Below are 26,736 nucleotides of genomic sequence, written 5' to 3'. Positions count from 1 at the left end.
CTATTTTCCAGCCGTGCACTTCCACTTCACATAAGGTAAGGACATCATCGTGTCTATCGGCTCTCGTTTTTGCAACACGAACGATCCACCCTGCAAGGGGCTCTTCACATGTAATCGTGGCTGTCTTCGCTACTGCTGTCGTCTGCTTATAGCATTGCTTAGGGGCCGTGTCGTGAGAGTTTTGTAAAACTGTGATGACGAAATCATGAAGTCGCTCATCTAGGATAAGATAGAGTATAGTTTGTTACTGTTTAAAGTTGAAAGTTTGCGTTGTTTAGCAACATCATTTGAGCACAGTGTTGTATTAAGCAACCATATAATTACATTGCTACATTAATGGCGGATACATTCAACTGATTCGGGTTTTTTTCTCTCATTCCAACCAGTGCACCACAACTGACAAAGGCCTGAGTATGTGCTTTGTTGTCTGTGGGAAAGTGCATATAAAAGATCCCTAGCTGCATTTGAAAAACATGTTGTGGATTTCCTCTGATGACTACGTGTCAGAATTACCAAATGTCTGACATACAATATAGCCAATGATTAATTAATCAATGTGCCCCAGTGGTGTCGTTAAACAAAACAAACTTTAAACTTTGTAACTATGATTATTACTAATACTGACTTAAGCTTGTAATTGCATAGTTTCCACTAAAATATATATTTATTAGTTCAAGTATATTTTTGGTTCAATATATTGTTTCAAGAGACACACACACACACACACACACACACACACACACACACACACACACACACACACACACACACATTTATGTATATTTCATTGATCAGTCCCTGCAACCTCATACATTAACTGAATAAGATGTCATTTATATATATATAAATAGAGAGAGAGAGAGAGAGAGAGAGAGAGAGAGAGAGAGAGAGAGAGAGAGAGAGAGAGAGAGAGAGAGAGAGAGATCTGTTTATAGTATTATACAAACTAGTTCGCCTGCTGCATAAATAGTTTCGCCCTACATTTTTAGAATTTGTATACTCCCGAATAAGGCTATAAAAGGCGAAGTGTTATTGGTTGATATTTAAATTGTTATTTATAGGTGAAATGTCATAGGAGTGCACGCAATGCTGTTAGATCTACTGGTAGACCAGTAGAGCTAAGTTTAATCAGATTGTTCATACATCAATACGTACTAGCCAGTGCCAGGTCTGCGCACTGTGTCATGCACGTAAGCGAGATCGACCGCGTAGGCCCCATGCATGTGGTTCAGTTAAACAACATTTTTTTTTTTAATGAATGTCTGAATAGGTCAGAACGCATCGTGGTTAGTCTGCAATTTGTGGGAGATTCGGTGCCACTGGTTCGAGTCCCAGCAAATGCATAGGACAATTTGTGAGGCCACACAGGATTCATTTATCCCCTGCACTAGTGCGTTAATATCTATGTATGTAACAGTCAACCTGGACATACATACAATCTACAGATATTCATACATCAATACATACATACATCAATACATACATGCATACATACATACATACATACACATATACACACATACACGCATATATACACACATACATGTATACATAGATACATATACACGCACACGCACGCACACGCATACAAATATATATATATATATATATATATATATATATATATATATATATATATATATATATATGCAATCTCGTAGTTGTACTAAATGAGATGCCATTTGAACTACAAACTACAAAAATAAGTTTGTTCCTAAATTATACCTCATACCAGTAATACGATTGCAAATTGTATGTTAAATATACTACTCAAAAGAATTTAAGGGTCAGACGATATTATCGACATTATTTTCTGCATGTCAATTATATTAGCTAGACCATAATGTCACGCATGGTATTGTTCCATTTTGACGAAAGTGGGTCTAAGCAACCCATAAATGAATTAAAATCCACTGTCATTGACACTGTCGACTAGTTCTAATGGCGAAAACATGCTTACATTTCCACGTAAATTAGGGCGAAAGCGAAAGGTCTGCTAAGTGCCCATATCTTGCTTTTTCACAAAGCGCTTCATTTGCACGCTTTGCATGTGTATTCCATGTTCCCAATGCTGAATTTCCGTATAATTGGAGCTTGCGTTCGTGTACGGTGCACACTCCAAATTCGACAATGGTACGACGTCAACTGACTATCGAAGATCGAGGAAGGGCTATTGCTTGGCTTCAGGATGGCAATACGCAAAGAAATGTTGCTCTGAGACTTGGTGTCAGTCAGAGTGTCGTTGGCCGACTGTGGCAACGGTAGCAAGCAACGCATTCTGTTCGAAATCGTCCATGTTCGGGAAGACCCCGAAGCACTACAAATAGAGATGACCGCTACATCACCAATATGGCTCTACTTCAACACACAACCACTGCACGCCGATTACGTGACAATCTGCGGACTGCGACTGGAACTCGGGTGTCTGATCAAACCATACGCAATCGTCTGAGAGCCAATAATCTACGCTGCCGTCGCCAGGCTGTTCGACCACCACTCCTACCACGTCACAGAACGGCCAGACGTCAGTGGTGCACACTTCATCTGCGGTGGTAACGTGTTCAGTGGGGTCGAGTGATGTTCACTGATGAGTCCAGGTTTAGTCTCCAGTTCAACGACGGTCGGGTTCGTGTCTACAGACGTCCTGGGGAGCGCTTCGCTGACGTTAACGTTAGACAACGTCACCGGTTCGGTGGTGGCAGCGTCATGGTGTGGGGCGGCATCTCTATCCACCACAGGTCCCCCCTCTATGTGGTGGATGGCAATCTGAATGGAATCCGCTATCTGAATGAGATTATCCGGTCGTTGGTTCTCCCAGACCTTCAGCAGATTGGCGGCGGGGAAGTTCTGCAGGATGACAATGCCAGACCCCACCGCGCCAGGGTGGTAACGGACTTTCTCTGACAACAAGGTATCGCCAGGATGGATTGGCCAGCATATTCGCCTGACTTGGCCCCAATAGAGTACGCCTGGGACAAATTAGGCAGGAGAGTTCGGGATAACCATGCCCCTCCGGCCAACCTTCATGATCTGGGTCAACTTCTTATGGCAGAGTGGCAGGCCATTCCCCAAGAGTTCTTCAGACGTCTGATCAACAGCATGAGGCAACGATGTGTCGAGTGTATTCGCGCCAGGGGTGGATTCACACACTATTAAACGAATGTTCTAATGTGTAAAATCCATGTTTGACAACCTTCAACTTTGACAGCATGTCATGTGATTTTCTTGTATACAGTGACGTTTATTTGTGGTTTTTTGTAAATATGGAACAATAAATTAAATTTTTGGTGTAGTTTACATCATCAATCTAATACACTCTGAAACTTATTTGGTTATAAATGTTTTACCCTTAAATTCTTTTGAATAGTATATATACCGTACTAAAATGGATAAACAGTATGTTTTATTTATATAGTATTCACTTTGTTTAGAAATTGCACATAAATATATTTTTAAAAAATCCAGACAACCCCCTCCAAAAAAAACAATAAAAAACCTAACAAAACCGTCCAAAACCAAACAACAAAAAACAAACGCACACACACACACACACACACCCCAAAAAAAAAAAAAAACGTCCAAAACACCAATAACAATAAAATCATCCCTCCTCACCCCTCTTCCCACAGAAAAAAACAACAAAATAAGACAAAAACAAACAGTTTAAACACTATGACATATTTTTCACTATTAAAGCCGTTATTGATAAATTATCTGTACTTAGTGCATTTAATTATTTCGAGAATTAATTTTTATACACCTTGAGCATGACCTCTGGTGGGCGTGGCCACACATTTAATTAGGTCAGTGAGGTCATTATTGTACTTATGCAATAGACTACAACAGTAAAGAAACTAAATTGCACTTTATAGTAGAAACATATCATTTTGTAGGTGTGTACTTGGACCCCTCCTGAATGATATGAGCGAGAGAAATACTTTTAACGTGATCTGCGGTGCGCGTGGCAACACATTTAATTAGGTTAGTGAGGTCATTATTTTATTTATGCAACAGACTACAGCATTAAAAAAAATGTGCATGGCACTGAAAAAATCATCTCAAACAACCTTCCTTGCTGAGTCTGTGGTCATCCACGTTCTGAACCACACTGGTGCATTCATACATGAGAACAACATATCTCTAATGTTTCCATCAGAGTATCTGTTAAGTTACATTGTCTGTCAATCATTGCTAAGAAGGCATCAGTGACCTCAGAAAAAATGAATCAGGTGTTCCAAGCTATTATCTTTACTCTGTTGTTACAAAAGGAGACTGTATCACATCCAGTGAATGCATGGACAGCTGGAAGAGACCATGTATTGTTTTAGTCCTAGCTGTGTGGCAATCTGATGATCAGGAGCAGACTTGAAGTGTTTTCTGTTCCTAATGCAACCCAGATTTCTGTCACAGCTATAGATTGGACACAACACACTACTACGAGAAGTATATTTGTATCTGTGGTTCGGATCAGAATCTTCTTCAGGCCTTTGTGTGCACAGGTGAAGCAAGATCCTAGTGTCGGCCTTTTCATGTGATCAGACGTCCAGGCTACTTGTCGTTTTGCTATGAGAGATCCTGAACACGTCGCCACATATAATAGCCGGTGTCTTCCCTTACACGTCAACTTTCTCAAATGCTGCCTGTCCAATATACTGAAATAATTCAGTTGTGCTGTCATCCACTCTGAGGAAGCTATGCCAGTTACCAGGTAACAACACAGACGGCAACACCCTTCTCCACACTCCACACACTTGACTGTCTCAGACTGTCAGGTCCAATATACATCAAAAACAATGTCTACACTAGAAGCACATTCAACATTTTTCAAGATGTATGACAGACCTATATTGTCCACATACATATTTGTAAGTTTTGGTGACAACATCTGCACATTGCTGCCCATCAAGAATGGTTGGTCCATGATAACCACATGTGCCTGTCCGGAACTGTATGTTTGGTTAATGCTATACTGTGTGCATTGTCCATGAGGAGTGGCAACAGTCCAATAATGGATGTTGAACACCAATGCGTTGATGGAGAGATACATGGAAAGCAGCCCATGATAAGCAGCCCTTGTCGTCCACTGACTATGTGTCTAAAGAGGCAAGAACATGTTTCAATCATGCATAGTGCCGTTCATGATTTTGAACGTCAGGAGTGATGTCTGGTCGATGATGTCCCGGTGATGTAGGCACACACGGATCTGGTTTTGTTTTTAGCGCATTTACAGGACGAACATTTGTGTAATCAGATGGCAAGAAAGGACTGTAGCGACTTTCATAGAGGATAATAAACGAGTTTTCAGTTATTATCAAATTTATGTACGGAGTGAAACAGTTTTCACTTGTCACGAGCTTTAGCTCTGCAATGCAGCCTATTCCATTACTGGTGATTATAATTTAAAAGAAAAGAACAGTTCATGACTCAAATACATTTATTACAATGAACTACTGTTCAACGATTCAACTGAATTAAAACAATATTTAAAACAATAAGAACAGTAAACCGAGTAAAAACGGCAAAATTCACCAAGTAGTTCCTGTTTTTCAACGGTGCCTGATGACGTCATATCAGGCGTGACATCACACAATTCATCTCTGCAGTGTATAACCTATAGTATCCCGATTTTGTCATGAAGACATTGATTGGATTTTTATAATTATCACTGACTCTATTAGAAGTTATTGTCGTGTTTCTGTCGCCTAACATGATTGCCACAGTCGCCAGTGTCTCCGTGGAAAAGGGAAACCTTTCTACTAAAAAGAGCAACATTACTGTGCTTGCCAGTTTCACTATTTGCAATACTCCACAATTCATTTCACAATTTTATATATGGTTATCGAGACAAGCTCTATGTTATTTTTAGACGGAAGATTAACTAAACTTAGTGTCCATTTCCACTCACTAAATCTAGGGTCCGCGCCTAATGCTAGTATCAGGCTATCAGCTGTCACAATGAAGTTGACCAACTCGACAGCTGCGTTGCAATTTTCCCCAACTTACGATTAATGAGTTATACGACAAGAATCGAGTTGTAAGAGCGCTCAGATTTGCAACAGGACAGTCGTAGAAGTTGTCAGAGCAGTAAGTTGGCCAACATTATGCTGGCAATTTGTTGTTTGATTCTACCATTAAAGGCGCAGACACTAATTTTTGCCCTTGAAAACTGACACTAAATGTGGTTTATCTACAAACCTGTAACAGATCTGCATAAATCCATAATAGTACGTGTTTAGAAAGTTAAAACAAATTATTTCGGTGTACAATTACAAAAACCATAAACACTTTGGATGTAAAAAAAAATGAGAATCTAAACACTTAAATATGTACATATATACATACACATACACACTCTCTCTCTCTCTCTCTCTCACACACACACACACACACACACACACACACACACACACACACACACACACACACATATATATATATATATATATATATATATATATATATATATATATATATTTATATATATATATAAGTAACTTGCAATTTTAATTATCAAATTAGTGAAACATGTCTTATTTAAATGTTGGAAGGAGAAATAAATAAGATGGAATTCCTACCACAGCAATCCACGCGGTTGTACAGTTTGACACCGGTAACCATTATCATCCATAACAATTCGACCTGCCACCACGGCCTGTAGTCTCCCATGGTGGTGTGTGAACACGAGCCTGTAATGTAGACGCCGTCACGGTTACCGTCGATTGCGTTGTTCGCATTGGACAACCCACTGTTAGCATGCGTTGAGGACTGAGAAGCAGTGGCCAACCGCGCCCAATTTTTGCCCTTCGAAGCTGAAATAGGACATAAAAGCGTTTCCGTGGCTTGTTTACCGACACCACTAGACCACATTGATTTATTTATCATCGGCTAATAGGTGTCAAACATTTACCGCCGAATTTACAGTTGGAACATTCTGTGAAATAATCGGCAATCCAAATAAACATATTCGTGTTCATATTCGTTTTTGATTTATTTTATTGTATTTACAATACTTAAACACCCGTATTTATGAAGAAAAAAAGCCTCGTAAATTCATTACTTAGTAATGGTGACTTAGTCTTCAGAGGCAACCTGCTACATTCTTTTTTCATTAGCAGCAAGGGATTTTTTATATGCACTTTCCAACAGACAAGGCAGCACACACTACGAACTTTGATATACCAGTCGTGGCTGGAAAGAGAAATAGCTCAATGGGTCAACTGATCGACCTTACAACCGAGCCATGCAACCGGCAAACACTTTACAGCTGCATTTGGTAATGTTGACATTTATCCTTAGAAAGAAAACTCACTACATTTTTCCATTAGCAGCAAGGGGTATGTTATATGCATCACCCCACAGACAGGATACCACATACCTCGGGCTTTGATATACCATCCGTGGTGCACTGGCTGGTATAGCCCAATGGACCCACCGAAGGAGATTGATCCTAGACTGACCATGCCTCAATTGAGGGCTTTACCACTGGGCTACGTCCCGCCCCTGCGTGGATTAATTGATGTCGGTGTGTAACCTTCTTACCACATACCAAGCATATACGCATCCTCCGACCCGTAGACCTCGACTTCACACATGCTTATAGAATACTCTGTGTAGCTGTGGTGGTGAATCGACAGTCGGACAAACTGACCCATCAGCTCATAGAGGCAGCGAAAACTCTTCGCGATCCCAGACGTGATGGATTCCCTTTGATAATGACACAAGCCGACTAAGTGTAGTTGTGCAATGTTACCTTTGTAAACTTCAATGTATAAATGTTTAAGTCGATAACCTAGAAACAAAGAGAGAGAATAGGATAGGATAGAACACTTGTTTAATGCCACTACCGCGCTTTGTATGTATGTATGTATGTATGTATGTATGTATGTATGTATATATGTATGTATATATATATATATATATATATATATATATATATATATATATATATATATATATATATATATATATATATATATATATATATATATATATATATATATATATATATATATATATATATATATATATATATATATATATATAGGTTATTACCAGAGTGTTTTTCGGTATCGTCAATATCATATATTAGGAATAAAAATTGTATTACGCAACCCTCTGGTGAGCATAATACATTGTTTTCATTCCTAATATATGATATTGACGAGACCGAAATACACGAAGGTAGTAATATCTTTATCATATAGTCTCAAGCTTAAATGCATTCAGTCACGGATTTAGTGGGCTTTATTTCACTAAATATGGATTATAAATGGAAATTACATTCATTTGTAATACCAAACCTGTCCTAGCAGCACTGGAAGATTGACCAGCCCACTCTAAGAAGAAATGGGAAGCGGGGTCGGTCCCTACTACTCTTTTCTAGACTTTACTTTGCTTAATAGTGATACCATCTCGTATCCTCCGGAGTCGGGGCCCGTCCGCACCACAATACCAATGACTGGATGACTGGACTATACCCGTCTGATACTCTCTCGTTCAGACGGACCCGGCTTCTCAAGATCTATATTTCAGCACAGCACTACACCTTCAACGTCTAATGGTTGTCAATCTAGGGGTTTTCTTGACTGGATGCAACCCATCTCGTCCCTACAAGTTGTGCACCCAAACGACCATAACGAGGCCGTTCACGTGGACATATAGATCAGACTTTAAACTTTTAGACCTTCGTTCAAAATGTTATGTCGAAATTACTTTCTTTTTTAATATTATTAAATAGTCCGATCTACTCTTCTTTCTCTTATTTATTTTTGGACTGTCCTTCTAAAATGCTTCAAATTATATAAATATTCGGCCGAGCAGTCAATTTTTTTTTTTTTTGGCTTGTAACTTGCCTATTTTCAACTCTACCCTCCACCCCACCCCCACCCCCCATCCCGAATCAGGCCACCGATCTTACTGGTGGCAGGACTCGGGACGGGCGTGTTCGAAACCCAAGTGATATATGGACACGTTAAACTAAATATCTATCTATCTACCAAACATCGTTATGGTATCATCCAAAACATTTTAACTGAACCACGATCGAGGGAATTCCATGAAACGCTTCATTTTCAAAATTTGGAAGTCTCTTTGCGAAAAATCATAAAACGTACGGCAAAACCTATATAGACGACAGCAGTGTATTGTATTCGTGAATTTTACATAAACGACCGCTGTGTATAGAGATTTGGCAAATGAGGGCCGCCTATATACATGGCAAATAATTAAAAATATATTATTTTATGACAACATAACTATGAATAAGCTGAAGTAAAATAATAAATTCACTTCTTTTTTAAAATAAGTTACCAATATTATTTAATTAAAAAAGAATTTGTGTGGGTTTTATTATTTTTTTTTTTTTTTTTTTTTTTTTTTTATTATTATTATTATTATTATATATATTTTTTTAAATTTATTTATTTATTTGATTATTATTATTATTATTTTTTTTTTTTTTATTTTTTTTTTTTTTTTGGGTGGGGGGGGGGGGGGGGATACGGAGCAACCGTACACAGTACCACTGCAGGTGCGTGTGAATGGAATTTAGCAATTACAGTGTTCGGTTTGAAAAAAGGATAACATGGTAACCATCGTCGCCAGTGTGGCCTACGACCAGTCAGTCGTTTTTCGTTAAACGTTTGCAAATTATTTTGACCGATTGGAAAAGTGGTCATTCCGTTTAATGTATAGCGTAAAAAAAAACCAAAACAAAGCAACAAAAACAGTGCACTGTCGCATGTTTTGCCGTTCACAGGTTGGCTTAATTATAACTTAACCCAGTTGAATCCAGTTCTGCTTGCCGGGGCAAGTTCATAGTCAAATATCCCCCCCCCCCCCCCCGATAAAACACCGCCCCCTCTAAACCAAAACGGTAGATGTAGGATAATAATAATAATAATAATAATAATAATAATAATAATAAAAATAAATTTGTATTATTACTATTACTATTATAATGTTGGTAAAATCACGTCGCGGTAGGGTGTTTTGGTATTGGTTGTTACAGAAACATTACATAAATTTAGATGGGGTAAAAAGTTGTATTGCCCTTTGCAATTTTGCGCATTTTAAATAAGACTACATTCAGCAAAATCACCTTTTAGTCATATTTATTTGCGGTAAAATTAACATTCAATTTTGTTTTTTCACGTAAGCAGCCTCAAAATTGCAATGGGTGAACAATGATTAAGTTCAAGCCCTGTTGTGAATGTGTAGTTACAGATAATCTACCTCAGCAGCTGGTAATTTGTAATTTTTGTATTAGTTAATTGATTAATTACTAGTAATTAATTAATTTATTTATTTATTTATTACTATTATTACTATTACTATTATTATTATTATTATTATTTATTTATTTATTTATTTTATTTTATGAGTAGGCCTACTGCAGGACCAATATTACGCTATTCATATGAAAACTGAAAACGTACACAAAAGTGTCCGCTAGATTCATATACAATGATAGAATGATAGTATAGAAACAATTGAACTATCGCATCTCAGACTATACAATGGCCCTGGGCAATATTGAAACACAATTAATACGGTGTCGGCCCGGGAAGTCGACAAATATATTTTGTTTAGTACCGGGACGTAGAATAATAACAATAACAGTCCCGGGACGTAGACATATCTAATTGGTTTGTAAGTTCTGCGCTGCAGTTACGAGCCGCTTTTTTTAACAACGAGATGAGAACCCTGAAGTAGACGGATTTAATTGGTTTGCATGTTCTGCTTTGTGGTATGAACCGTGTTTGTTTCAACGGTATAGAATGTTATGCGATTACTGTCCTGGGTAGAATTTGTAATTACGCTTCCATTAATTTGAGTAGGTACCTGTGCGTTTTTGTTTTTTGTTTATTTGTTCGTATTATGCTCTACCAATTTAAAGGATTACTGTTTTGGGTAGCAAATTTATCTTTCTCTTATATTGAGCAGGCGTTTGTGCATTGGTTCTTTTCCCGGTTTAATCTATATAAAGTTTTATATCAAAATGGAAAACTATTTCACATTTAACATTATGGCAGCTGCACAAGTTAGAGTGACTTTTATCGGCACGTTAAGAGGCGGACGACATTTGTATTACAACCAGCACAAATTTCGCGTAAATAGAAAGCGTGGAGAGAAAATTTACTGGAGGTGTACTACGTCGCAATGCAGAGCCTACGTTGTGACTGTGGACAACATGCTCCAGATGGCAGACCAGATACAGCACAACCACGCGGCGGTGCCATTTGTTAAGCACGTTGATGCGTTCAAGGCGAAACTCATGGACCGAGATAAAATGGAAACAACGCCAATTCCTAAGATTTACGCCGATGAGATTTCCAATCTCAGGAAGAACCACGACGTTGTTCCTGACGGATTGTTAGCCGAGATTCCACATTTTAGTGCCATCAAGACGATACTATACCGACAGCGACACAAAACCCTACCCCGACTACCCCAGACAAGACAGGATATCAATTTAGAAGGAGAGTGGACCCGCACCGAGGGAGGAGATCCTTTTTTACACTGAGTTGAAGGAGGAGACCTAATACTGATCTTCACAACTGACAAGTACTTGGAGTTGTTGTGTGACGCTGATGTTGTATTATCAGATGGAGCATGTTCTTCAGCACCCAAATTGTTCGATCAGTTGTACACCATACATGCCGAGTCCTAAGGTCATATGTTTCCTCTTGTGTATTCACTGCTCCCAAACCGCACAGAAGACACATATGTACGGACATTTCAATACCTTCAAGAGGCTTGCCATGATCTGGGTTTCCATTTAAATCCGAGGACCTTTCAGATGGATTTCGAAAGATCGGCCCATAACGCTGTTCAAACTGTATTTCCCACTACACAACTGAGAGGCTGTTTCTTCCACTACACTCAGTGTATTTGGCGGCGTACACAAAAGGTAGGCTTGGCAACAGAATATTCTGAGAACGATGAAATACAAAAAGTAGTAAGACGTACTTCAGCCCTTCCGATGGTTCCATTGGATAAAATTGAGGACTTTTGGGCCGACACAATTGCCGACAGTCCCCAAGGTGCACAGGTGACACAACTGATGGACTATGTTACGAACACGTGGATAGAAGGACCATTTTTGAGGTGGTCGGGCTTCTAAAACGTGAGCAGTCTGTAATGAAAGTAAAATTGCACCAACTGGATGGTCACTGGCGAGCTCCGGCACGAAAACGCAAATACCGCACTATCGATGCCAGAATCCGCTCTCTGAAAGACGAGCTGATCAACAACCACATCACCGACATGGAGTACACAGATCACATAGGAGAACTTCTACATTTCAACTGATCACTGCGAGAATAAAATATGCTTTTGAACTACGAACTACAAATACAAATATTGTTATAACTAAAATTTATTTAAAAAACATTCTATCTATGTAATATTCTTTCTATGGGAAAATGTATATAAAAGATCCATTGCTGTTTGTTTTTTGTTTTTTTCGTAAGAGTAGCCCATTCAGCGGGTTTCTTATTATTATCTCCGTGATCCTTAAAGGGACATTCCTGAGTTTGCTGCAATTTTTTAAGATGTTATCGACTAACAGATACTTCTTAACGACTGTAATTACATACCAAATATATTTTTCTGCATTAAATATTAGTGGCTGTATATTAAACGTGTTTCTGATCGTTCTAATATTTGTACCAGCTTAAATTTCATTTTATTTCCTAAAACAAATTTTTTCGTACGTACGAAATTATTTGAAGACAAAATCAAGTTTGGGCTTCTTACAAATATTAAGACGACCAGAAACACATTGAATATACAGACACTGATATTCTAAACAAGAAAATATATTTAATATATAAGTTTAATCGTAGAAATATTTTATTAGTCGGAAACATCTTATAATGCAGCAAACTCGGGAATGTCCCTTTAACCATATGTGTGACGCCAATATATTTATTTAATTAATAAATTAACTTGACACATAGGATCGAACCTCCTTAGTGGACCCATTGGGGTTTGTGTGTGTGTGTGTGTGTGTGTGTGTGTGTGTGTGTGTGTGTGTGTGTGACAGTGGAGGCATTGAAGATGAATTCCATTTTGTATCAATTTTTTTATTTTATAATGATATTAGAGTATCATATTTAAAGAAATATTTGTATACAAGACCATCTATTTTTAACATAATCCGTCTTTTGTATTCAGAAAATATAAAAACCTTAAGGATTCTTGATAAATATGTAATTTAATTTGTAACTACATATATATAACAACTATATGTTTATATTTTTATTATCCTAATTCTTACGTTTAATTTGTTCCTGTATTTGTATACTGTAACCTATTACACAACTGTTTCTGTTTTATAACTGTATTCTTGTCTGTTTTGTGTTTATAGTCATGCTGACTTTGGCAAATAAATAAATTGAACTGAAAATGAATTGTATTAATAGTAGTAGTAGTAGTAGTAGTAGTAGTAGTAGTAGTAGTAGTAGTAGTAGTAGTAGTAGTAATAGCTGCGGTACAGTATCATCTCGTTGTTACCTTTTGACTGCGCACACCGTCAACCAGGTAAAACGGCAATTAATGAGTACCGGGAAATCGACAGATCATCACGTACATTTCAGCTTGTCCCGCTAAGTAGACACAATTTTAAGATCATTTATACAAGTTGTCGACTTCGCGGGCCATAACCATTAATACTATAAAACAATAGTATAGAAACAACTGAACCATCACACCTAAGACTACATAACGGTCCCCGAGCCACATTCAAACAGAATTAATAGTATGGAAACAACTGCATATTTCGTGTTAATGAGACGAGGTATACACAAATGCAGGTCTACATATTAACAAAAAGGTTTTGGTAAACGGGCTTCTGGTGGTGAGTGCGGCAAATATGGGGGTCTTCGACTACATCTTCAGTGAGTTTTTTGCTATGTTCGACAAAACATTTATGATTGAAGTCTCATAAATTATATTTATTACCTACGAGGTACAGCATAACGAGAGTCATATTTATCGTACGATTTCCCTCGTATGTCATAACTAAATCGTATGTCCTCCTGACATTGTCGTTTAACGATTGGCTGTTGTAAGAGTACATTTCTTTCTGATTGGCTGATACGACATTCCACAGATACTACTTTCTTCATTAATACATTTTTATTTCGAGTGTAAGCTGATCACATGCCGTAATGACAAATACGTGTTTTTAATTAATTTAATAAAACATTAATTGATTATTTATGATAACTTGTATTATATTACGATGTAGTTGTGACACATCAAACACTTAATTATGAATATAACGTTCACAACTGTTAGAAATCTATACTAAGGTCGACGAGTCACTTTTCGCACCCTTATTTTGGCTTCGTACATAATAAATGTAGCATATCTTACAGCAATTTCACTTGAAAGCCATATTTAGTAAAAGGTATAATGTTTTAATCACAAGATTTTCTTCAAATACATTCAGGTGCGTTAATAATGTTATAATGAATTTTTCCAGCATTCTTAAAACGGAAACGTCATGTACCCAATTTATAGTTATTGTAAGGAGATGCAAAGTGACGTCATTGGAATACTGACGTCATTCAAATTAAACACGAATTATTTCAATTACTGTGTATTTGTTTGCTTTTTAGTATACACATGCTTTACAATTTACAGCTGTTGATACATGTGTACTCATTACTTATGGGCGTATAAATATCACGTAACTTTAGAACATCGATGAACAAGACATCGATGAACAAATATTACTCCGCCGTTAAGGAAACGTTAGTTTGTAAACAATGACTGGAATGTTCATTTAGCAAGACAGTTCTACGGTTATAAATAGAATATTACATTCGTGTCCATGACAGACGATGTTTACGACACTCGTGCCTAAATTATCGCCATTCCCTCCCTCTCGCTCGGGAAATATGATAATTTAGGCACTCGTGTCGTAAACATCGTCTGTCATGGACATTCATATAATATCCTCTATTTCTTGAAACCAAACCTTTTCTCCTATGATATTTACATGTTGTTAGATAACTTCTACTGATATTGTAGAAAACTGAAAGTGTGTGGACAGAGACAGTCCAACATGTGTATCAACGCATGTAGACTTGCTAGTGAATGTGTGTACATAATATATGCTTAGTACAGTGATTACAATGTCATTGGCATGACCGACTACACGTTGTAATCCATTTTACATGATATGGATGGTGTAAAATAAGCTAATTCATTGATTTCAGTACAGTAACAGATACTACCTGTTGAATGATTGGTGGCAAGTTGCTTTTCGTCTCTTCTTGGAATCTACCATAGATAAAACTATTATATTTTAGAGGGTTTGTGAGGTTTCGCTAACTAATTAGCAGCTTCGTTTTCATTGAGGGACAAGAAATCAGCTGCCTCTGAAACAGAATGTGTGCTAACTTCATACTCTTTGTTCCGCATTGTACCTCTGTATAGTACCCATAAATGAAGTGAGCCCATCTCTGACTTAGGAACAATGTCTCTACTTGTGACAGTAGAAATACAAAAGATCATCACAATTTTTGAAATCGGCAATTTGCTACTGAACTCATGTTTTCACACTTGGTCAAATACTACTTCCTGGTAGAATGCATAGCGTCAACAACCAGATAAATGTTTAGAACAGGTTAACGTTCATATCTTACAATAGCATTTTCTTGTAGCCCTTTCACCTTCGCGGTGCCATGTTCATTGATCGTCATCTCATTAGGTATGCTTAGACGAAATCTTATACCCAGGGGCAAATAGTATTAATTAAGTATTAAAATTCCAGGGGTAGATGTTTTCTTTGTTTTAGATAAATACATAACTAGTCCTCACCAAATTACCCGAACACATCAAAGTATATATCTATCCAGAGAGGATTCCAAGAAGATATTTAAATGTTACCAGTCAGTTGTCCCTACTTTATTATAGATTTTATGACACCTACCACTGAAGCAAATCTTCTATACATGTATACAGCAAAAACAGGTATGGTGGGGTTAATGACATAAGGATAAAGGCTCACAAATATTTCAACCACAAATCCTCTTTGTTCGTGAAATGCTGATATTTCTGATGAATTGGCAGACATATTGGAGTTATGTAAAAAAAAAAAAAAAGCCAGGGTTATACAAGGCTATTTTATTACTAGGGTGCAATCGAGATTACCCACATAGTCATGCTAATAATAGCACGTTAGATCAGTCCACCTATATTTGCCATCTGGGTCTCTTTGAAGAAATAGTATTCCCGTGATAGCTATGGCGATGGGGAGAAGTGAATAGTGTCTGTAGCTTTCATCATTTTTTTAAATTTAATTTTTTAGTTGAAAAAAAATGATATTACAGAGAAACGTATTCGTATTACAGATTATTATTATTGAATATAAGAGGTATAGGCAAATATTCGTTAAAAAAAGAATAATACCTTTGAAAGATATATTAATAATGCAATTAGCTAATTGACAAGCCAATTAAACATGACATTGATAAGGCATGGGATCGGTTAATGTGTATGATATAGTACAGTGATTTGGTTACAGAATAAGGTGCACTTGTACTTGCTTATGCTCTTCAATTGATATTATAATGCTGGTAGCCGGTGTCTGTGGTTCGTGGACACATTGCAGCCATTTTGAATAAGGTATATTCTAATAGTATTATAATTATCAGAAAGAGGTTCAGCATAGTTTTAAATATGTAAAACGACACTGATGTGATAGACGTTTGACAACTTAATTAATGTTAATCACGGACCTTGGTGGAATAATATAGCGGCCATCTTAATAAATGGTATCTGTGTTAGAAAGTTAGGTCTATGGTTCCTATGCTATGGAGGTCTGATAGGACTACTGTTCCTAGGAACCGAGGGCCATAACTGTGGAAAATGGGTAATTTACCATGAAAGTTAAAGCAAATCTGCAACAGGATATGATATAGAAACAAAATTTCATCTCAGAAACAAAACAACAATTTCCATATCTACTTAGTTCAAAGACCATAACTCCATCAAAAATGAGTAAATCGCCATTACGTTTGGTTTGTTTCAACGATTCTATTAGAGCACATTGATGTACTAAATTATTGGATGATAAACATTTGGTCATTTTGACATGTAGTCTCAGAGAGAAAACCAGGTACATATTTCCATTAGTAGCAAGGAACGTTTTATATGCACCATACCACATATTTGATAGCACATACGACGGCCTTTTATATACCAGTCGTGGTGCACTGGTTGGAACGAGAAATATCCCAAATGGGCCCAGCGATGGGGATCGATCCCAAATTGACCAAGCATCATGCAAGCGCTTTACCACTGGGCTACGTCTCGCCCCAAATCGCCATGAAAGTCAAACGTGATCTGTAACAGTACATGCTAAAGCTTTATATAAAATGTCAGCTCAAAATCACAAGGCATTATGGACAGAAGAACGCAAAGAAGGACAGACAGACGATGGCCTGCCACGACGCCACCGAGGCCGGTTTAGGGGCAGAATAACGGAAGGAAGGACAGACAGACGGACAGACACACAGGTAGAAGGACGGAGATTAAAGCTATAATAATGACACCACCAACAAGCACGGCGGAAGCAAATAGACATTGGGGGGGGGGGGGGCTGTGATGGAGGTCGCAAAGTAAAGTTTGTAGGGGGGTCGGAAAATGTAATTTCTTGTATTCTACCAGTACAATTCATCTCTGCCTTAAGATTTACTACCAATATTTTTTTATTCAGAATTGTTTCTGTTTTAGGGGTTTTGTGGGTTGTTTTTGTTTGTTTGTTTGTTTGTTTGTTTTGTTTTGTTTTGTTTTGTTTGTTTTGTGTAGGTTTTTTTGTGTGTGTTTTTTTTTTTGTTTTTTTTTTTTTTTTTTTTTTTTTTTTTTCGGGGGGGTATTGCTGGGTTGTTTTTGTTGTTGTTTGCTGTTTTTTTTTTTTTTTTGTTTTTTTTTTTTTTTTTTTTTTTTTTTTTGTTTTTTTTTGGGGGGTAGGGGTAGAGCCATGCCTGACCAACACAGTAAAAAAAAACTCACCACAGCAGTCGCCTCGATTCATGATGTAGACTTCCTTGACAAGCAAGGTCTGTTGAAGATACAAGGTCAAGCATTGAGAATACTAAATAAATAAAACGAGTTACTGTGTGATACCGTTTATACTACTACGAGTGTGTTCTCGGTCGAATTTCATGAGCGACCTAAAACACACTGTAGTATAAATTGTCTCACACGGGAACGAGTATAGTATTTTATTTATTACACCTCACTCCAATGAACAAAACCGCACAGAATGACTTCCAAAATGACTTAACAAAACATGAAATGCACAGATTAAAGACCGAGAAAATGACGCAACTTTAGTTATATATTTATTAAAGGGACATTCCTGAGTCATGTCCTCTTAAAAGGCATATTCCACAATGTGAAGAGACGAAAAATATCACATGGATATATCTTACACCGCGGTGAAATAAACAGGAGAAATTATATTAGGTTGGTGATCTTGTTTTTTGTTTTGTTGGGTGTTTTGTTGGAGGTTTTATTATTATTATTATTATTATTATTATTATTATTATTTTTTCCTATCAAACCTTACTCTAGCCTACCTTACCTACCATGCACTACGTTACCTACCATACCCTACCTTACCTTACCTTTCCCAACCATAGCCTATCTTACCTACCCTACCCAAACGTACCCTACAGGACCCTATTCTAAGTACCTTTACCTACCTTACCTATCCTACTCTACCGAACCCTACCCTACCCTAACTTACCCTAAACTACCTTACCTTACCTAACCTTACCTACCTTGTTATACCCAACCCTACTCTTCTTTACCCTACCCTGCTTTTCCTTACCTTACCCTACCCTATCCTACCATACCATACCATACCATACCATACCATACCATACCATACCTTACTCTATTCTACGTTACCTTACCCTACCTTACCGTATCTTTTCCTACTCTACCCTACCTTACCTTACCTTGCCCTACCCCTACTGTACCATACTCTACCAAAACCTACCTTAACCTACCCTACCTTACCTTACCCTACCCGACCGTACTCTATTCTACCCTACTGTAGCCTACACTACCCCACTCTACCCTACCTTACACTACCATACCTTACCCTAACCTACCTTAACCTACCCTACCTTATCTTACCCTACTCGACTTTACTCTACCCTACTGTAGCCTACACTACCCCCACTTTACCCTAACTTACCCTACTCTACCTTACTCTACCCTACCTTAACCTACCCTACCTTAACCTACCCTACCTTAACCTACCCTACCTTATCTTACCCTACTCGACTTTAACATCTATTCATTCCACTCTGACTGCCGATAAAATCCATTATGTTCCAGGCTTGTAGGTCTATTTTTGAAAATCAAATATACTAGGCAGCCGGGTTAGTAAATATAAAAATACATTAGTTTACAGATATTATCACTAGCCCGATATTCTTTCCCTCAAATATTGTGAATAGTTTTGTTCCATATACAAAATAAAGTATTTGTTAGCATGGATTTATTTTGCAACTAAAACAAACACAAAATAAAATGAAATAACCAAAACAAAATGTAGTTCAAAGCAAACTCACTCGGAACACCTCGGCCAAAGTGCAAGTAAGAATTAAATGGCCGATTTGTTTCAAATAGGTCAATATCGGAAGTCCTCAGATAATGTCACATAATACAATAAGAACGGCCAACATCATGGTAACTGTCTTCGTTTTTAAACCGGATTAACTGGAACAAACAAATTATCTTAATTCTCATTTTGATACACAGAAGAGTTTTACCGATCAGTAAATCAATATTTTGTCTCGGATATTTACAAAAATAGCCGATATTGAAAATTCTACTGGAAATATCTTACGGAAACAAATAATAAAGTATGGGTACAAGTGAAGGGTTCAAACAAATAATAAACATAGACGACTTTTGCAGAAGACACGCGCGCATAGGAAAACATCACGTGGATGCTGCTGTGGATGCTATAAGGCGTCGGAAGCAAATTTGGGAAACGGAAAGTACGTTTTTCTTTTGTGATTTTTTGTTGTTGTTGTATATCATCGATTACGGTTTTCGGTTTTTCTTCTATAACCAACAGAACTGATTGTACGGTATCCGCAGTCGGTGGGCCCATTGGGTTATTTCTCGTTCCAGCCAGTGCACCACGACTGGTATATCAAAGGCCGTGGTATGTACTACTTTGTCTGTGAGATGGTGCATATAAAAGATCCCTTGCTGCTACCCTACCGTACCTACCTTTTACCCCAGGCGCGAATCCAGGATTTTTTAATAGAGGGTGCCTAAAAGTCGTTGTTGTTTTTGAAAACATAATTTAAACGTCCTTGACAGGTGGTCGGGATAAATTAGAATTTTGGTGTATTCTGTAATATATATTGTTTGACCATAAATAGGGGGGGGGGGGGGGGGGGGGGTTAAATCCGCGCCTGTACCCCACCTACCCTACCCTGTCTCCCAGTGTTTTTTTTCCCCGAAATAAATGTTTGTGTATGCCGCTATGGATTTGAATGCAACCACGCAACCACAGTCAACAAAGGGTATGCGCCATACCCGTTTTACCCTCTGTCATAATCCCTGCTATCCTACCCTACCATATACCATCAGACCTACCCACGCACACACACACACACAACTTGACCTCTAACCCACCCAAATCTCTCCACCCGTACCATTTGAAGATCCACCATCCACCATGGATGTGTCTCAAATTGTGTGTGCATACAGGAGCGAGACATTATGGCGTCGTTGGACAGACTTCCGTCGACGGCGCGATCGGAAGTAAAGTAGTGGTCCATTATCGACGACTGGTAGGTTGGTTTGCGCAATGCCCAATTTTTGCGTTCTCTACCGTGGAAAAGAACTGAAATATAAAAGCGAATATCACGTTTTAAACAAGTGGCTAAACGGGTGAGATGTGTGGGGACAATGGTATTTCAAAATGGACAAATTGTGGCATATACGGCTTCGTACAAATAGAGAATATATATATATATATATATATATATATATATATATATATATATATATATATATATACAGATATATAGACAGAAATACAGAGACAGAGCCCTCCCGGATACACCTGTTGTGAACAGAAAGCCTAACTTCCGGCATTGCGTGCAGGGGGACACCTCCGACCCGGCGAAGCTGATGGGCAAGTTCCTCAACCAAGAATGGACAAGGCTAACTGACGGAACACACTACGAGCTCCATACCATCAGAACACAGACAGGCTACTCGGGACTCGTGGTGACTCAACGGCGCCGTGACCCTTACAAATAAGCGATCCTGCTACGTGATATGGATAGCCTGACCATACACAGGATCGTTAAGGCTGTCATCGGCGCCATCTACAGCTAAGTCATCCCTGCTTTACACGACAGGAAGGACGAAGTCCAGAACCTGACCGGAGCACCGCTCATCAACTCGTCGTAAGCGCGAACCTTACCTAGGACAGGTAACCTCCTTTTTGGGGCTTGTGGGACTTTTTATGTATATTTTTTTGTAAACAGTCCGATACATTTTACTTTGGTAGCCCGTCAAAATGGTTCAAATCACCTTAAAACCTTTTTGACCGAGCACTCTAATTTATTTTTCGATTTAAAAAAAAAAAAATTCAGTCCAGACTAGAGCAGGATGTATCAGCTGATTTTGGACTTAGCTCTCAGACCTAATTTCTATATTTCTATTGTAAATTCCGCCCACCTCAAAGTTACCCCCCCCCCCCCCCCCCCCCCCCCCTGGCCTGGACATAGTCACTGGCGATGTCAGAGGCTAAGCCCATAAAAAGCGTGTTCGAATCCTTCTTGGAATATGAGCACGTTAAACTTATATCGCAACTCGCAACTCTAAAACTAATCCCTGATGTAATGCGTTAACTATTACGTAACTACCGGCTCACCAGAGGGCGGATTCAGTGGGATGGAACAAAATGGCTGCGCCCGTTTTATATAATAGCCGTCACAATCGTACCGTAGTATTAATTAATATACCAATATATGTGTTGATATTAAGAAATACTGTGCATTAAATATAGTTGATTATGCATACCAGTACTAGGGCCTTCCCCAATCATCCCTTTAATAAAGCAAAGTAAGAGAAGACAACCACTGGTGAAGAGTTCTCTCATCTTTTTCACTCTGTCTTGTACTGAAATAAAGGTAAACACTAGTATATGTTGACACCAGAGTGTATTGCTTGATCATCTACTATTAGCTACATTAGCCACAAGAAGTTAAGGGCCAACAACAACATCAGCAACAACAGCAATAAAAACAACAACAATAAAAACAACAACAATAAAAACAACAGCAGCAACAACAATAACAACAATAGAAACAATAACAATAAAAAGCAACAACAGAAACAGCAACAACATAGTAACCACAACAACAGCAACAAAAATAAAAACAGAAACAACAATAACAACAACAACAATAATAACAACATCAACAATAAAAACAACAGCAACGACAGCATAAACAACAAGAACTTCAACACAACAAGAACAATAATGACACCAACAGCAACAGCAACAACAACAACAATAACAACTAGAACATTACTTACCTTTACGGGAAAAGTCAGGTTAAAGACACACTAGTGGAAATGTGGAGACGAAAACAAGAGGCTGTTAGAAACAATGCAACACCCTATTCCAATGATCCACAGTGTATATGGAAACAACGTGTTCTATCGATTATATGCAAATACGACAACTCGGAGACACCTGTACAACAATTGATTTTAAAATATTCTGTGAAGTATACATATACATATACATATACATATACCTATGCATACGCACACACACACACACACACACACACACACACACATATATATATATATATATATATATATATATATATATATATATATATATATATATAACACTCGCAAATACATACAAACACGCATGCACACACAAACAGACGCGAATACACACGCACTCATACACACACCACACAGACACACACACACACACACACACACACACACACACACACACGAGCACTACCACCACCACGACAAACAAAAGAACCACTACAAAATACGAAAAGAAACTATGAACAAAACAAAACTAAAAGAACGACAGCCCCCTTACCCCAAAGCATTTATTGACACCGAGCATATCGTAAAGAGACTGTCCTCTGATTTCACCCACTGTGAATTGTTTCCAACTAACAGAGCCTTTTCGGCGACTACAATTACATATTGAATACAGTTTTCTCTACAGAATATCATTGTTTGTATATCCAATGTATTTGCAGGTGTCTGCTAATGTCTGCAGCAAACATTTTGTTTTAAATTTTACTTCGTAATACATGTGTATATTTGTCTGGTACGTACGGAATTATTGGAAGATAAAATCCTGTTTGACCTATAACAAACATCGTATAGTAGGAGAACCTCGAGTTCACATATAAATGTACCTATTGTTCCAAAGAAATATGTAGTTTGTGTATCTTTAATAGTACTAACACAGAGTGAGTTTTCTTTTCTTCTTATTTTCTAACAAATGTAAATGAAGGAGCATAAGTCACACACTGGGGATGCATTTTCTATTTTCCTTTCCAAGATAAAACATGATTAACAAGATAACAACATGATGATACAGATAATATATAAGTGTAAGCTCTTAGGTGAACAGTAGAGTTGACACTGCGACAAGGGAATGAACAATACAGCTGTCCTCCTTGGGTACCCGCTTCGGTATATCTGGGTCTATATCTTTCACTCCTACTTACGTCTGTCTGGGTATATATCTTTCACTCCTATTTACGTCTGTCTGGGTCTATATCTTTCACTCCTACTCAATTGGTTACGAGTTAATGTGCCTTCGGAATTTATTTTCTGTGAATTGTGTCGTTAGTCAGCACATGTCAATTATCTTTGAGAATGGCCAATACAGCACAAATCCCCATTTTTTAGATATAATTGAAATTTTGAGTAAAAGTCAGTATTTATCTGTGATATTTGTATTTTTGCACAGTTCTTTGCACTGTTTTTATTTAAATTTTGATTTGCTATATTGATTTTGATCATCACTTTATTTGTTTGCATTACCATAGTTTGTCACCCAATAGCCGATGCATTTGTCGTGCTGGGGTGTCGTTAAACATCCATTCATTCATTCATTCATTCATTCTGCTAACTGTTGCGATTCTGACATAATAATAACTAGGTACGTTTGTTGGCAGATGTGATTACAGCTGGGGGCAACAACGTTCTTGATTGCTGTAATTTAGTTACACATTCATTGAGTTCTAGCCCCTAATTGACTAAAGACTAAGTTATTGCATACTTGGCAGGTAACACAATAACAACTGAATCATACATGAAAGCTAAATATATACCATTAAATTTCCGTTACATTCATTACAATATAACCTTATTCCATTGGTCCAGACATAGAAACAGGACTTTGTTCATATCAAGATGAATGGAAAAAAGACGTTGTCAGGGAATGTAATACCTGATGACGTCATATTATATTGGTAATTTCTCTTCTTTAGCGTTACAGTTTTAACCAATATTAATAATAATAATAATAATAATAATAATTCAAAATAAAATAAGAACTTTTAATGTTATTATTAGTAAGTATGTTTTAAATTTAATTACAAGTTTTGTCTGTTATTTCTTTTACATTCGTCTGGGTATGAACAAAACAAAATCATCCGCAAACTTATGTGGGAACGGCTTTGCCAATTCACACAGTTTGTGGATGATTGTTTTTTTTGGTTCATAACCCAATGAACATAAAATAAATAACAAACAATTCTTAAATAAATTACATTTGTATATACCTGTAACTGTTCCACTATGACAGTACCATCAGTGAATGTTCTTTAGTATATGCATACCAGGTTTGATTAGGGGAAACTATCATGAAACTAATCAATATGCACGCGCTGAGTGCATTTCATGTAGGAAAAATATGCATACTGTTGAACATATTTTGTATGTTATTACTATGCCTGCTGTTTTGTGATAAATATGTAAACTAGTGAATACATTTTACATGCCATACATAGTCTGTTTCTAAATATAGATATGCATGTTTTAATCAAATGTCATTATTAGGTTTTGAATGCATATGGTTATTGTGTGATAAATATGCAAATTCATGAATTCATTTTACATGCCATAATATATTATATGCTATGTTGATATTCATGAATATTTATTATGTTGAATATATTACTTATGTCACAAACATGTGTATACTTGAATACAATTCACATGCAATGCCTATTCTAAATCATGCATGCAGTCCTCTACAGCAGGTTTTCCATGAGTACTGAACGTAACAACCGATTTCTAAATGCAATTCAATGAAATGATTTCGGATTTATGTTTAACTCTGGAATTAAGATGCATATATTTCACTGTAAATAAAACAATAAAATCCTTTTTAAATATCTGTTAAACATGATTCTATGGCACAATTCATTGCTTAAACAAAGCGTGGAAAATCATCATGGTAACACTGTTCAATTTGTTTCAAATATGCAAACAAGAACTTTAAACAAAGTCTGGAATGTTAATAATTACTTCATTCGTTAGCTGTCGTAAAATAACATGCTGCATTATATATGTTTGCGCTTACCCTTCTAATAGGGGCAGGACGTAGCTCAGTATTGAAAAACTCGCCTAATGTGCTGTCGTAAACTGACATGTTATATTATACATGATGGAGCTCACCCTTCTACTAGTGGCGGTGCTGTCGTAAAATGACATGCTGTATTATACATGATGGAGCTCACCCTTCTACTAGTGGCGGTGCTGTCGTAAAATGACATGCTGTATTATACATGATGGAGCTCACCCTTCTACTAGTAGCGGTGCTGTCGTAAAATGACATGCTGTATTATACATGATGGAGCTCACCCTTCTACTAGTGGCGGTGCTGTCGTAAAATGACATGCTGTATTATACATGATGGAGCTCACCCTTCTACTAATGGCGGTGCTGTCGTAAAATGACATGCTGTATTATACATGATGGAGCTCACCCTTCTACTAGTGGCGGTGCTGTCGTAAAATGACATGCTGTATTATACATGATGGAGCTCACCCTTCTACTAGTGGCGGGACGTACCTCAGTGTCGAAACACTCGCCTAATGTGCTGTCGTAAAATGACATGCTGTATTATACATGATGGAGCTCACCCTTCTACTAGTGGCGGTGCTGTCGTAAAATGACATGCTGTATTATACATGATGGAGCTCACCCTTCTACTAGTGGCGGTGCTGTCGTAAAATGACATGCTGTATTATGCATGATGGAGCTCACCCTTCTACTAGGGGCGGGACGTACCTCAGTGTCGAAACTCTCGCCTAATGTGTTGTCGTAAAATGACATGCTGTATTATACATGATGGAGCTCACCCTTCTACTAGTGGCGGGACGTACCTCAGTGTCGAAACACTCGCCTAATGTGCTGTCGTAAAATGACATGCTGTATTATACATGATGGAGCTCACCCTTCTACTAGTGGCGGTGCTGTCGTAAAATGACATGCTGTATTATACATGATGGAGCTCACCCTTCTACTAGTGGCGGTGCTGTCGTAAAATGACATGCTGTATTATACATGATGGAGCTCACCCTTCTACTAGGGGCGGGACGTACCTCAGTGTCGAAACACTCGCCTAATGTGCTGTCGTAAAATGACATGCTGCATTATACACGA

The 26,736-nt window shown here is 37.7% G+C and overlaps 1 protein-coding gene across 1 annotated transcript; it reads right to left on the bottom strand.

Moving 5' to 3' along the window:
* Nucleotides 1-24,876, bottom strand: LOC121392550 (the record flags this gene model as incomplete). The annotated part of the gene is made up of 7 exons (XM_041523718.1): nucleotides 24,849-24,876; nucleotides 22,087-22,185; nucleotides 20,706-20,896; nucleotides 18,031-18,079; nucleotides 7,547-7,789; nucleotides 6,576-6,809; nucleotides 1-219 (listed from the first exon to the last, which is right to left on the bottom strand). Coding segments are annotated over exons 2-7 (1,015 nt in total), but the record flags the coding sequence as incomplete, so codon positions are not given.
* Nucleotides 24,877-26,736: the final 1,860 nt, after the last annotated feature.

Source organism: Gigantopelta aegis, unplaced genomic scaffold (genome assembly GCF_016097555.1).
Source record: "Gigantopelta aegis isolate Gae_Host unplaced genomic scaffold, Gae_host_genome ctg4055_pilon_pilon:::debris, whole genome shotgun sequence".
NCBI lineage: Eukaryota > Metazoa > Mollusca > Gastropoda > Neomphalida > Peltospiridae > Gigantopelta > Gigantopelta aegis.
This window is presented reverse-complemented; position numbering and strand designations above follow the sequence as displayed.